Genomic DNA, 15,382 nt, shown 5'->3' with positions numbered 1-15,382 from the left:
TAGACTTTAGATGTGTATTGCCTGCCCACCATAATGGTCTGTTATTTTGGTGCTAGCGCAGCTAGATTGGTGCCCTGACTATTCTCTGCTGTAGAGATGAGTTTGGGTGTTCTATGCCCTCTTTTAAAGCCTAGTACACACTTTTAGTTTTTTTTTTCATTCAGCCCGCTGAAGAGCTAAGGAGGAGAACCTGTACCAACTATGCGATGTTGGTACACCGATCTCCTCCGATGGGCTATTGTATTCTGGGGGGGTGGGGGGAGGTCCCCCTGTCAGAACACACCGGTCAGCGCTCACAGCCATTGGCTGAGAGTGCTGATCGCATGCCAATCTGCAGACCTTTTTTCGGTCATGCCCTTTTGACAGAAGCCTGACGTTCAGCCGGCTTCTGTTGGACGTCCTGCCGCACACACAGGCCGAATGTTGGCTGGTTTCTATTGTGCATGGCCCTTTACGCCAATAAGCTGTGGGCCAGGTCATTCCTGATTGGGTGCCATCACCGTGAGGCCTATATTTTTCTAGCTGTCTCCTTCGATTTTTCAGTTGATTTTTGTGGAGCCTGGTGGTGCCTACAGGGCCAGCCACGGTTCGAATTTTGACCAATTCAACAGGAAACAAATAAAATTTAAGCCACATACAGTATGGCCAGGTGTAGGAGGATGATATATCTTAGGCATAAGTGATATTTAGGGGGAATATATGGGTCTTATGGTGAAATTCCCTATTTGGGACTGGAAGTTCCTTACACTGCTTTACTTTGAGGAAACCAAGGGCCAGATTCAGGTAGACTTACGATGGGTGTATCAGTAGATACGCCGTCGTAAGTCCGAATCCCCGCCGTCGTATATTTGAGCGTATTCTCAAACTGAGATACGCTTAAATATTGCTAAGATACAACCGGCGTAAGTCTCCTACGCCGTCGTATCTTAACTGCACATTTATGCTGGCCGATAGGGGCGTGTACGCTGATTTACGCCTAGAATATGTAAATCAGCTAGATACGCCTATTCACAAACGTACGCCCGGCCGTCGCAGTAAAGATACGCCGTTTACGTAAGGCGTTTTCAGGCGTAAAGATAAACCACCAAAAAGATGGCGCAGCCAATGTTAAGTATGGACGTCGGAACCGCGTTGAATTTTTCACGTTTTACATCGTTTGCGTAAGTCGTCCGTGAATGGGGCAGGGTGTAATTTACATTCACAACGAAACCAATGAGTCTTTGCGGCGTAATTTGGAGCATGCGCACTGGGATACGTCCACAGACGACGCATGCGCCATTAGTAAAAAAACTTAATTTACGTGGGGTCACAATGATTTTACATACAACACGCCCACATCTTACACATTTGAATTAGGCGGGCTTACGCCGGCCCAGTTACACTACGCCGCCGTAAGTTAGAGCGCAACTTCTTTGTGAATACAGGACCTGCTGCTCTAACTTACGGGGGCGTAGTGTATCTGAGATACGCCACGCCCGCCGAAATCTATGTGAATCTAGCCCCAAATGATTTGGAAACTGATCCCAGAGGAACCCTTGAAATCATTTTCAGGTCTCGAGGAAGCCCTGCTTAAACCAATTCATCGTTGGTTAGTGGGAAAAATGCCCCTTAGACGTTGGCCGTGAACTTGTTCTGCATACAGACGGCAGAACATTTTCAGCCAACATTCACCAAACCACGTGGTTTTTCAGCTCTTTACCGCCACCTTTTGGGCAACCTCTGCTATTGTTGTCTGATGTTTAGCACTGGTTTCGAGCATGTGTGTATTTGTACTTTGACAATAAATCTGTATCCGATCGTCCGTCCAACTAAAATCCAGACATTTGGTGAGCACGAACAGCCAACATTTGTTGTTAATTCTGCCAACAATTGTCTGATGGAGCATAGACACAGTCAGATTATCCGACACAACACGTCCATCAGACAATTATTGTCAAAAAATCCGATCGTGTGTACGGGCCTTTACAGTGGTGGTCAGATAGCAACCTCTACAAACAGATAAAAGGATCTTTGGTTTCATGCAGCTGACTCTGCCAAGTAGCATTGACCCTAAAAAATGGAGGCACCATGGAAGGTCCACTAACCACAGCTCAAGGAACCCTAATGCCGCATACACACCATGGGAAATTCCGACAAGAAAAGTCAGATGTGAGCTTTTGGTCAGAAATTCCGGCCGTGTGTATGCTCCATCAGACTTTTGCTGTCGGAATTTCCACCAAGGAAAGATTGAGAGCAGGTTCTCTATTTTTCCGACGGAAAAAGTTCCTATCGGAAAATCCCCTCATCTGTATGCAATTCCAACGCGCAAAAAAAACACGCATGCTCAGAATCAAGCAGAAGAGGCAAACTGCCTATTGAACTTCATTGAACTCGGCTCGTCATACGTCTTGTACGTCACCGCGTTCTTGACGGTTGGAATTTCCGACAAGATTTGTGTGACCGTGTGTATGCAACACAAGTTTGAGCCAACATTCCGTCAGAAAAAATCCATGTTTTTCTTGTCGGAATTTCCGATCGTGTGTACGCGGCATTAGTAACCTCTAAAGGAACACTAGGGTTCCACAGAACCCTGGTTAAGAATGGGTGGTTTATAGCAGTGGTCTCCAAACTGCGGCCTGCGGGCCAGATGTAGCCCTTTGCTTGCCTTTATGCGGCCCTTAAGCCCTGTACACACGCTCGGATATCTGATGAAATCTAATCCGATGGATTTTTTCATCGGATATCCGATGAAGCTGACTTTCATCAGTCTTGCCTACACACCATCGGTCAAAAATCCGACCGTGTCCAAAGCGGGGACGTAAAACACAACGACGTGCTGAGAAAAATTAAGTTTAATGCTTCGGAGCATGCGTCGACTTGATTATGAGCATGCGTGGATTTTTGACCGATGGACTTCCACACAGACGATCGTTTTTTTCTATCGTTTTTTTATCCATAGGAAGATTTTAAAACATGTTCTATTTTTTTTTCACCGATGGAAAACAAACCGTTGGGGCCCACACACGATCGGTTTGTCTGATGAAAACGGTCCGGCTTTAGTGCACTATTCCTTCCACTGACACCATAGATGGGACACTATTCCTTCCACTGACACCATAGATGGGACACCATTCCTTCCACTGACATCTATGGCGAGGCACTATTTATCCCACTGACACCAATGAAAGGGACACAGGGCCGGTGCATGGATCTTTGCCAACTCAGGCGAAGGTGCATTTTGCTTCCCCCCCCCCGCCACGCACGCAAGCACAGGGCACAACACATCAGGGTACAGTGCACATCAGGGCATAGCACATCAGGGTACAGCACACCAGGCCACATCAGGGTAAAGGGCACAGCACATCAGGACAAAGGGTCACAGTACATCAGGGCACAGCACATCAGGGCACCACGAAATTGAGGCACAGCAGACTGGGGCACAGGACATATGGCACATCATGGCACGGGGCACTTGGCACACATCGGGGCATATTGGAGCACATCCAGGCCCGGATTTCCCACAAGGCCACTGAGGCCAGGCCTTGGGGCGGCAGGGCGCCAAGGGGCGGCAGTGGCATGGATTCATACAGTTAAGGGGGTTAGTTATGGGGGAATCGACTGGCCGAAATCACTTGTAAAATGTGTGCTCCCATCCGTCGTCCCCTCCCCCCCCACCCCACATACCTCTCTCTGCTGGCTCTGTCTTCGGGACTCTGTCCTTCCCCCGGTCACCGAGTCTGTCTCCTGTCCCTGCTGCCGATGTACACAGTAAGCGAGGAGAGCTGTGCTTATCCCATCTCAACTGTGACAGGAGTTCTAGCACAGTGCTAGGATTCCTGTTTTAGAGGTGACAGGGTCAATAAAGAGAACCTGTCACCTCCAATTGCTATCACACAGGGAATTGTTTTCTCCTGTATGATAGCAAAAAAGTTAAGTGAAAAAAAATTGCTAAAAATAATAAGAAATAATAATTAAATTAATAAAATAAAAAAGTAATTAAAAAGTAAAGAATAAGAAAAATAATAAGAAAATTATACAAAAAAAAAGTAAGCGACAAGCTACAAATAAATAAAAATAAAAAAAGTGATAAAAAAGTAAAAAAATATTTGAGCTAACCGTGCCGCCCCTGCCATCCGGTTGCCATTCTCCGTTGATTTGGGGGGGGGGGGGGGGGTAGTTCGGTTGGCGGGGAGGGGGTGCATTGCGGAACCTGGCCTTGGGGCGGCAGGGAGAGCAAATCCGGCCCTGAGCACATCGGGGCATATTGGAGCACATCGGGCCATATTTAAGCACATTGGGGCATATTGAAGCAGCCAGTATGCAGGAAGCATCTGTGATAAGCTCTCTCTCTTGTCGCGATGCCCCGGCGGCCTCTCCTCTCTTCTCGTCCATCCCAGATGATGTCACAAGCAAATGGGGATGGACGAGAAGAGAGGAGGGGCCGCCGGGGCAGCGTGACATGAGAGAGAACTTATCACACATACTGCCAGTGTGGCTGCAGTGCTCCCCTCCCTCTTCCTCTACATTTCACACACAGCAGGCATCTCCCGCTGTGTGTATCGGAGCTTAGTGTGTTCACTTTGGCCGCACTGTGAGAAAAGTCCCGCCCTCCTCCTAGATCAGCTGTTGTAATAGACGCATTGTTCTGCCTATCACATGAGTTGATCTAGGAAGATGGCGGGACTTTTCTCACAGTGCGGCCAAAGTGAACACACTAAGCTCTGATACACACAGCGGGAGATGCCTGCTGTGTGTAATCCTGGGACTCACAGAGAGGAGAGAGACACTGACACAGTGACACTGTCAATTTTCCGCCCTGTTCCCTGGCGCCGTAAGGCAAGTGCCCATGTTGCCTTGCGCTAGCGCCGGCCCTGAAGGGACACTATTAACCCACTGACACCAACAATGGAGATTAATCTTCCCACTAAGTCCCCATTCACATCTAGGCGTTTTGTCGCCTGTAGTGCGACGCCGCTGCCGCCAGAGGGATGAAAAGACATTGCCCTCTATGGAGATGGTTCACATCTCCACGCCTGCCGCCTGTCGCCTGAAAAAAGGTCCCGGACCTTTTTTTCAGGTGGCTTTCGGCGTTCGGGAACCATCTCCATAGAGGGGCACATCTAGGGGCACATCTAGGCGGACAATTGCGGTGTTTTGTCGCCGCAAATCGCGGTACAAAACGCCGCTATTTGCCGCCGCAATTCGCAGGACAAAACGCCGCGAATTTGTCTGCCTAGATGTGAATGGAGCCTTATACTGCCCAAAAGCGTTTTGTAATAATTTTTTCTCCCTTCTAACCCCCAAGTCTGAGGCATTTTGTACTCCCACTGGCCACAATTTGGCCCTCATAAGGGCTGAAGGATAGTAAACTGGCCCTTTGCTTAGAAAGTTTGGACACCCCTGGTTTATAGGATACTATAGTGAAGAGATACCACTGAACTGACCAATTTTGGCACAAGATTCAATTACCCAGGATGTTCACCTACAATAGGAGTTACTATGAATGTTTATACTACCATCATTTTACAAGATATCTTATACCAACTACGTCGTAAATGCGCTCGCAATTTACCTTTCAAATTTAAATGGCCGTCGTGGTAAAATACTTCCTAAAGCAGTCTCCTGGTACGGAAACCTGTCTTCAAAACTTGGATAGACAACATGTAAGATGCGTAACCTAAATTGAAATAATTGGTGGTTTAATTAGTCAGGTAGGGCTTTGCGAAAATGCAACATTACATTGGACAACATCTGTCAGACATGACGGTTCCTGGGAGCTGGGGGAAAGGAACAGATGTCTTGGCAAACAATGATCTATCTAAACAATGCCTAAAAGTGAAAGGCGGTGTGGATCACCTTATTAGATGCCTCTGAACAGATGTCGAGTCGTGGAGCGATTTTAGGTTTCATCCTGTCGTGTTTTTCCCTCTGCAGAGAAGACATACTGAAGCCAACAGAATGGTTCCACTACGACGACGGCTGTGAAAATTGTGGTACAGACGTGTTCATGCGGGAACCTTTCGTGGCTCGTTTTTCATCCCTTACTACAGGTACATCAAAATAACGCGGATCACACCGCATATATTCCCAGGTATCTTTATACATCTCTGGGACTCTGTAAACCTCAGTAATTTCCAATCGTTTTAAACCTAGTGTTTTATTAGAGTGGAACTTTACCCATACCAACGTGCTAAAAAAATAATGTTTGTTAGTAAGAAACATACATTCCATATTAACCACCTTAATAGCGCGCCTATTCTGGCACTTCTCTCCTTATATATATATATTGTGACAGGAAGTCAGGTAAATCTGTGGGTGTTGTCACAGACGGGAGATACATTTCTGCCTTGTTTAGACTATACACCAATTGTTATTAGGCGTCGGCTGCAGAAGTAGCCAGAAAAGGTTTAAGGGCGTTGGAAAACTTCAGCTGTTCAGAATGAGGCAATTAAGGCCTCTATAAGTAATCCAGAGGATTACCACAAATTGCTACATCCTGAGGCTTTGTGAGTAAGGAGAGCAGTAGCTGAAAGTCTTCTGAGGAGGTGAGGTGGTGATGGATTTTTCTGTGTGACAAAAAATCAAAAAGAGACTATTGTTTTTCTGCTGTATGACCAGCAGTGTCTGCCCAGCACTAGGCTGTGCCAGACTCCATAGATAGGTTCCTGTGTGGTGAAGGTAGACGCCCCAAGTGGCCAGGGTTTATTTTATGTTTGATTTTGTTTATGCTGTTTGGATGCTTGCACTTGTTTCCAGCAAGATGGAAGAATAAACCAAAATCTTTGTTTTCAACCGTCTTTGACTGCCTGTCTGTATAAATTCAGTGTGTAGTGAACCCATCGAGGGGGTCACACACCCTGCTACCGAGCTAACCCCTTACAATATATATTTTTTTTAGCAGACACCCTAGGGAATAAAGTAGCGGTCATTGCAACTTTTTATCTTGCACGGTATTTTCATTTCATTTTTCAAACGCCTTTTTTTGGAAATAAAAAATAACAAAACAGTAAAGTTAGCCCAATTGTTTTGTATGATGTGAAAGACGATGTTACGCCGAGTAAATAGATACCTAACATGTCACGCTTTAAAATTGCGCACACTCATGCAATGGCGCCAAACTTCGGTACTTAAAAATCTCCATAGGCGACACTTTATTTATTTTTTACAGGTTACCAGTTTAGAGTTACAGAGGAGGTCTAGTGCTAGAATTATTGCTCTCGCTCTAACGCACGCGGTGATACCTCACATGTGTGGTTTGAACGACGTTTACATATGTGGGCGGGACTTAGGTGTGTGTTTGCTTCTGAGCGTGAGCTACTGGGGACGGAGGTGTTTTACTTAATTAATTTATTTTTTACATTTTTTAAAAAAAAACTTTTATTCCTATTACAAGGAATGTAAACATCCCTTGTAATAGGAATATTGGGTGACAGTTCCTCTTTATGGAGAGATGCGGGGTCAATACCTGTTGCTATGCGGAAGTTCGTAATCTGCCACTTCCGTAGCCGCGGTCTGTCGTCTTCTTCTTCATCTTCTCCTAGTGAATGGGACGCGCTGCTTTCTGGGAACTGTGTGTGTTCTCAGAGAGCAGCCGCCCATTCACAAGTCGGCACGAGACTCGCGCATGCGCAGTAGGAAATGGGCAGTGAAGCCGTAAGGCTTTACTGCCTGTTTCCCCTAGTGTGAATGGCGGCGCGGGACCTGCATCGATCGTGAGATCGGCATCGGGGGGCCATCAGCGCGGGCAAGTAGGACAGGTAAGTGTCCTTATTAAAAGTCAGCAGCTACACTGTTAGTAGCTGCTGACTTTTAACCACTTAAGGACCGGACCAATATGCTGCTAAATGACCCAAGGAGTTTTTCCAATTCGGCACTGCGTCACTTTTAACAGACAATTGCGCGGTCGTGCGACGTGGCTCCCAAACAAAATTGGCGTCCTTTTTTCCCCACAAATAGAGCTTTCTTTTGGTGGTATTTGATCACCTCTGCGGTTTTTATTTTTTGCGCTATAAACAAAAATAGAGCGACAATTTTAACAAAAATGCAATATTTTTTACTTTTTGCTATAATAAATATCCCCCAAAAACATATATAACATTTATTTTTTCCTCAGTTTAGGCCGATACGTATTCTTCTATCTATTTTTGGTAAAAAAAATCGCAATAAGCGTTTATCGATTGGTTTGCGCAAAATTTATAGCGTTTACAAAATAGGGGATAGTTTTATTATTTATTTATTTTTTACTACTAATGGCGGCGATCAGCGTTTTTTTTCGTGACTGCGACATTATGGCGGACACTTCGGACAATTTTGACACATTTTTGGGACCATTGTCATTTTCACAGCAAAAAATGCATTTAAATTGCATTGTTTATTGTGAAAATGACAGTTGCAGTTTGGGAGTTAACCACAGGGGGCGCTGTAGGAGTTAGGGTTCACCTAGTGTGTGTTTACAACTGTAGGGGGGTGTGGCTGTAGGAATGACGTCATTGATTGAGTTTCCCTATAAAAGGGATCACACGATCGATGCAGCCGCCACAGTGAAGCACGGGGAAGCCGTGTTTACATACGGCTCCCCCCGTTCTTCAGCTCCGGGGACCGGTCGCGAGGGGGCGGCTAGAAACGAATAGCCACGCCCTCGTCCCGGATCGCTCCCCGCGGGAATCCGACCGCGGCATGTATCGGGGGGGGTCCCGATCGGACCCCCCACCCACGTCTAGGCAGGGACGTACAGGTACGCCAATGTGCCTGTACGGGCCATTCTGCCGACGTATATCTACATGTGGCGGTGTGGGTGGAATCCCGATTTAATGTATAGGATGCATTAAGGTGAAAAAACACGAAGCTTTACAACCCCTTTAAATCTTCTATAGATGTTCTGCAACAACGGAATTGATGTACCATTGTCATACTAGGAGTTTCCACATGGTGGGGCTGTAATCTAAGCAATCATCGGCATGACATTTGCTTGTAGAGTGTCACGGTAAAATCACGGCATGGCACATGCATGATGATGACAGCATAATGGCAAAGAACGTTCGCACGATCGTAGAAGTGGGAGTAAGGCGGGGGTGATAACAATGTCTGCTCATCTATTATTTTATTATTATTTAGCATTTATGAAAATCTCGCACTCCTCCAAACAATCGGAAATGATTCCCTTCCATTAAAGTGGGTGAAGTCTTACTCTATTAACCATTAGGAAAAAAAAAAGGTCGCTTTCACTTTATATAACTGGCCACTTAATCCTTGTTTTGTTCTTCTCAAAATATCACAAGCTGCATTAAATGGGATTATAGAAATCTGGGATTAAAGAGCAAAGTGTGGCTCTTGATGGGAGAAAATGTAAGTAAAAATAGAGCAATCTGCAACTTTATTACAATGGACGCTTCGCCTTTTCACCCAATAAAAAAGATACAGGGCCAGATCCACGAAGCGCGGCGCTTCTTTACGGCCGGCGTAGTGTATCTCACTTACACTACGCCGCCGTAAATTACAGCGTATTTCCCGTATTCTCAAAGAATTTGCGCCGTAAGTTACGGCGGCGTAGTCTAACTGTGTCGGCGTAAGGGCGCGCAATTCAAAATGGATGAGATGGGGGCGTGTTTTATGGTAATACGTCTTGACCCGACGTAAATGACGTTTTTTTTCTGAAGGGCGCATGCGCCGTCCGTGGGGGTGTCCCAGTGCGCATGCTCGAAATTAACCCGCAACAAGCCAATGCTTACGACGTGAACGTCATTCTACGCAAAGCCCTATTTGCGAACGACTTACGCAAACGACGTAACATTTTCAAAATTCGACGCGGGAACGACGTCCATACTTAACATAGGACACGCCTCATAGAGCAGGGGTAACTATACGCCGAAAAAAGCCTTACGGAAACAACGTAAAAAAAAAATGCGCCGGCCGGACGTACGTTCGTGGATTGCCGTATCTAGCTTATTTGCATACTCGACGCGGAAATTGACGGAAACGCCACCTAGCGGCCAGCGTAAATATGCACCTTAGATCCGACGGCGTACTAAGACGGATCTAGCCAGTCGGATCTAGCCCAGCTTCAGGCGTATCTTGTTTTGTGGATACAAAACAAAGATACGCCGGAGCAAACTAGAAGTTACGCGGCGTATCAATAGATTTTGCTTTTAAATGTCCTTATTTCTTCTGAGAAATCCTCACTTCATGTTCTTCTGTCTGTAACTCCACACAGTAATGCAAGGCTTTCTCCCTGGTGTGGAGTGTCGTGCTCGCCCCCTCCCTTGGACAACAGGAGAGTCAGGACGCCCACTAACACACAGCTCCTTTCTCTATCTGCAACGTATAGAAAGTCCTGACTCTCCTGTAGAGAGGGGAGGGGGAGAGCACGACACTCCACACCAGGGAGAAAGCCTCGCATTACTGTGTGGAGTAACAGACAGAAGAACAGGAAGTGAGGATTTCTCAGAAGAAATAAGGACATTTAAAAGCAAAATGGAAGGATGAGGTAAGTGAAGGAGGACAGCACTAAGGTAAAGGAAGTTATTTCGAAAAAAAAAATTGTACCTTTACCAAAATGTCTCAGCATACACAACCATTGATGGTATTAATGGGGTAGATTCAGTAACATCTGCGCTTTTTTTAGGTAGGCGCAGGGCACCGTTTTTGCCCTGCGCCCCCGCAAATTTTCTGCGCTACCCGCGATTCACGGAGCAGTAGCTCCGTAAATTGCGTGTGCGCTCCGGCAAAATGCCCGGCGTAAGCGCGCGCAATTTAAATGATCCTGTAGGGGGCGGGAATCATTTAAATTAGGCGCGTTCCCTGGCCGAGCGTAGAGCGCATGCCCCGTCGGGAAACTTTCCCGAAGTGCATTGCGGTAAATGACGTCGCAAGGACGTCATTTGCTTCAAAGTGAACGTGAATGGCGTCCAGCGCCATTCACGATTCACTTACGCAAACTACGTAAATTTTAAATTTCGTGACGCGGGAACGACGGGTATACGTAACATTGGCTGCCCCTGCTAATAGCAGGGGCAGCCTTACGCGAAAACCGCCGTACGCAAACTGCGTACGCAGGGCTTGCTTAACGTTGTGAATCGGCGTTAGTATGCAATTTGCATACTATACGCTGAGCACAACGGGAACGCCACCTAGCGGCCATCGCAAGAATGCAGCCTAAGATATGCAGGCATAAGAGCCTTATGCCACGCATATCTTAGGCTGCAGTCGGCGTAACGAGGTTCCTGAATCAGGAGCATTCGTTACGCCGGCGCAAGTAAGCAATTGCGCTGCGTAACTATGGTTACGCAGGCGCAATTGCTCTTTGAATCCGGGCCAATGTTTCTAATATGTTTAATTGCTATAATCGTTAGCTCCATCTAGTGTCCATAATGTGGTATTTTACTGAAATAATTCCATGAGGAAAACACTGCATTATGACCTCCAGATGGCGCTGATGGTTATATCGTTTTTTTTTAATATGTGGTTTTCCAGCAGTTCCAAAATAACACAAATTGTCGTCTTGATTTGTTTTTTTTCTCAGAGGTGAAAGACTTTGCCCTGGCCACCATTCACACCAGCCCTGACTACGCGGTGCGGGAGGTGGATGCCCTCTTTGACGTGTGGGAAGATGCCAAGCAGAGGCTACTCATGGAGGTCCACTTTTCATGATTACATTATCTTTTAGTTCTACATCCCTTGCATTCTTTGCATTACAACATGGGAAGGGGGGGGGGGGGGGTTGTAAATGACATCCACATTAGCACCACATGGAACATAACAGCCTCATATATTAAAGTAGGAGTTGTACATAGAAGAACTATATTGCCTTCTCCTATTCTGGGGAGCAGGGGCACAAAGGAGCGCCCGGGGGGGGGCAGCGCACGCGTTCTGTTCTAAATCTTCCTCAGAGTCTGACATCTTCGGACGTCTCTTGTATTCAGAGGCAGTTCTGTCTTTCAGATTCCTTCCAAGAGCATCCGCTGGGCCCCCTCTTAATATTTCCTGTGTCCCCCGTTGCCATAGCTAAGACAAAGGTGACTGCTGAGCTGTTTCAAGCAGCTGTTTCACCATCCCACAAAAAAAAAACGTACGTGTTTTTTTACTAAACGCGCTGTATCGTTGCTCGCCAGATTTCCTTGGATACGTTCAAACAGAATAAGACTTGCACTCTTTATTTGAACAGTTTTTCCTCTATGGGATTGCAGAGTCAGCAACGAGTCCCAGGCAGAGCGACTGAGTCAAGTCTCTTTCAAGGGTTCCTCCATGTTATACAGTGCCTTGAAAAAGTATTCATACCCCTTTACCTATACAAGTGACAACCAGTGGCAGCTGGTGCTCAACATTTTTTGGGGGGACGCAAAAAAAAAACGTAAAAAGCAAACAAAAACAAAACCAATAATTGCAGCCACTGTGCCCATCAAACGCAGCTATTGTGCCAGCCTGCCCAATCTCCAACCATACCTGCTCAGTGCCACGTACCTGATGGGTGAGCCTGACGTGCAGCAGGAAGGCCTCGCGTACAACCCCGGGTTAAGGGACCAGCAATGTTATGAACAATGGCCACATTACAGTTGAGTGGTGTAAGAGTGCCTTTATTGTCTCTGGTGCAGCTAATGATCTCCCAGAGTAGACCAGCAGGTAACAGCAGGTGTAGTCAGCTCAGCAGACAGGAAGCAGCAAACAGGAAGTTGGTAGATGCAGAGCTGTGGGGACACTATTTGCATGCGCAGACAAGCCGGTTTCGGTAATAGATGATCTAGCAGACACAAACTACAGGCAGAGAATCATCAGGATAAAGGCAAAGGTTTGGCAACAGGATATCAGTCAATATAGAGATAAGAGTGGTTACAAGGCAAGCCAGGGGGCAGGATAACAAAGATCAATCGTAGTCAAACAAGCCGAGTCAAGCACAGGAACAGGTAGACACAGGAACAAGTATGAAAGACAGCAGCTGAGGTGCTTATAAAAGACAGTTTGGCACCAATCACTGAAATCTGTCTGCACTATTGTTAAACCTTATGTGACCCCTGCACTGGGTGGCAGATCCATGACACGGCACCCAGTCTCCAACTATACCTCCCCAGTCTTCAACCATACCTTCCCAATACCTTCCCAGTCTCCAACCACACCTCCCCAGTCTCCAACCACACCTCCCCAGTCTCCAACCATACCTGCCCAGTCTCCAACCCTGCCTGCCCAGTCTCCAACCCTGCCTGCCCAGTCTCCAACCATACGTCTCCAATCTCTAACCATACCTGCCCAGTCTCCAACCATACCTCCTAAATCTCCAACCATACCTGCCCAGTCTCCATCCATACCTCCCTAATCTCCAACCAAGCCTGCCCAATCTCCAACAGAGTCTGCCCAGTCTCCATCTATACCTTCCTAGTATCCAACAGAGCCTCCCCAGTCCCCAACCATACCTCTACAGTCTCCAACAGTGCCTTACCGATCTCCAACCATACCTGCCAAGTCTCCAACAATACCTCTCCAATCTCCAACCATACCTGCCCAGTCTCCATCCATACCTCCCCAATCTCCAACCGAACCTGCCCAATCTCCAACAGAGTCTGCCCAATCTCCATCCATACCTTCCTAGTATCCAACAGAGCCTCCCCAGTCTCCAACCTTACCTCTACAGTCTCCAACCGTGCCTGCCCTGTCTCCAACCATACCTTCCTAGTCTCCAACCTTACCTCTACAGTCTCCAACTGTGCCTGCCCTGTCTCCAACCATACCTTCCTAGTCTCCAACCATACCTCTACAGTCTCCAACAGTGCCTTACCGATCTCCAACCATACCTGCCCAGTCTCCAACAATACCTCTCCAATCTCCAACTATACCTGCCCAGTCTCCAACCATATGTCTCTAATCTCTAACCATACCTGCCCAGTCTCCATCCATACCTCTCCAATCTCCAACCATACCTGCCCAGTCTCCAACCATACGTCTCTAATCTCTAACCATACCTGCCCAGTCTCCATTCATACCTCTTAAATCTCCAACCATACCTGCCCAGTCACCATCCATACCTCCCCAATCTCCAACCAAACCTGCCCAATCTCCAACAGAGCCTCCCCAGTCTCCAACCATACCTCTACAGTCTCCAACCGTGCTTTCCCGATCTCCAACCATACCTCTACAGTCTCCAACCGTGCCTTCCCAATCTCCAACCATACCTCCCTAGTCTCCAACAATATCTGGCCAGTCTCCAACTGTACCTTCCCAAAATCCAACCATGCCTTCCCAGTCTCCAACCGTGCCTGCCCAGTCTCCAACCGTACCTGCCCAGTCTCCAACCGTACCTGCCCAGTCTCCAACCGTACCTGCCCAGTCTCCAACCGTACCTGCCCAGTCTCCAACCGTACCTGCCCTGTCTCTAACCATACCTTCCTAGTCTCCAACCATACCTGTATTTGTTCTGCCATCTTTGACCATCGCCTGTAGCATTCCTATGGTCTATGACTTTTGTGATATGTCCAGCCTCTGACTGTTTTGTGTACCATTACGTACACTAAAAAGTATATTCGGCCCTTTGGTAATGTCACAAGAGACCCTTTATCATAAGTTGGCCTCCATTTTCTCTGTAACAAAGTGGCATTTATCAATATGAAATGTATGGGCTTAATATTAAATACGATAAGGGCCGCAGAGATCTGCAGATAATACAAGCATACACGCCTATAAATGAGAATTAATGCGTACGTGCATACATATGTTGGAAAGGAACTGTAAAGCATCTAAACGCTGTACGTGTCTAAACACGAGTACTTTAAGGCACATATTTTACACAGGATCTTCTGCTAGCTCTGCCAGCAAGGGCCTGAATTCTGTGCAGAAAATATGCATATGCCCGAGTGAATGAGGCCTAAAACAGTGGTCCCCAACTTTTTTGGCAGCGGAGACCGGTGTTGTGGAATAAAATCGTGCCAAGGCCTGGCACCATGGCTGATATGGTGTCAGGATGATTGAAGCACAGTATTTCTGTCATTACATTGAAATATCAAATTAAATAGTTCAACTCACCATAATGCAGAATCTGCCACCAGATGCAGGGTGTCACTTGCCACATCGCCTGCCACCAGATGTGGATTGCCACCTGATGTGGTTTGTCACCTGCCACCAGATGTGGATTGCCACCTGCCACCAAATGTGGTCACCTACCACCAGATATGGATTGCCACCTGCCACCAGATCTGGTCACCTGCCATCGGATGTGGATTGCCACCTGACACCAGATGTCGATTGTCACCTGCCACCAGATGAGGGTTGCCACCTGCTACCAGATGTGGTCACCTGCCACCAGATGAGGATTGCCACCTGCCACCAGATGTGGTCATCAACCACCAGATGTGGATTGCCGCCAGATCTGGTCACCTGCCACAGGATGTGGATTGGCACCTGCCACCAGATGTGGATTGGCACC

General features: G+C 47.1%; 1 protein-coding gene across 3 annotated transcripts in view; it reads left to right on the top strand.

Moving 5' to 3' along the window:
• LOC120913159 (deoxyribonuclease-1-like) overlaps positions 1-15,382 on the top strand; it is a 72,032-nt gene that overhangs the window by 42,049 nt on the left and 14,601 nt on the right. For all 3 annotated transcript variants that reach the window (XM_040322897.1, XM_040322896.1, XM_040322894.1), the window contains exons 5-6: positions 5,914-6,029; positions 11,498-11,610. In XM_040322897.1, coding sequence (XP_040178831.1) covers positions 5,914-6,029; positions 11,498-11,610 — 229 coding nt within the window. The remainder of the gene's footprint in view (positions 1-5,913; positions 6,030-11,497; positions 11,611-15,382) is intronic.

This window comes from Rana temporaria, chromosome 9 (genome assembly GCF_905171775.1).
Source record: "Rana temporaria chromosome 9, aRanTem1.1, whole genome shotgun sequence".
NCBI lineage: Eukaryota > Metazoa > Chordata > Amphibia > Anura > Ranidae > Rana > Rana temporaria.
Note: the sequence above shows the minus strand (reverse complement) of the source record. Positions and strands in the feature narration are given on the sequence as shown.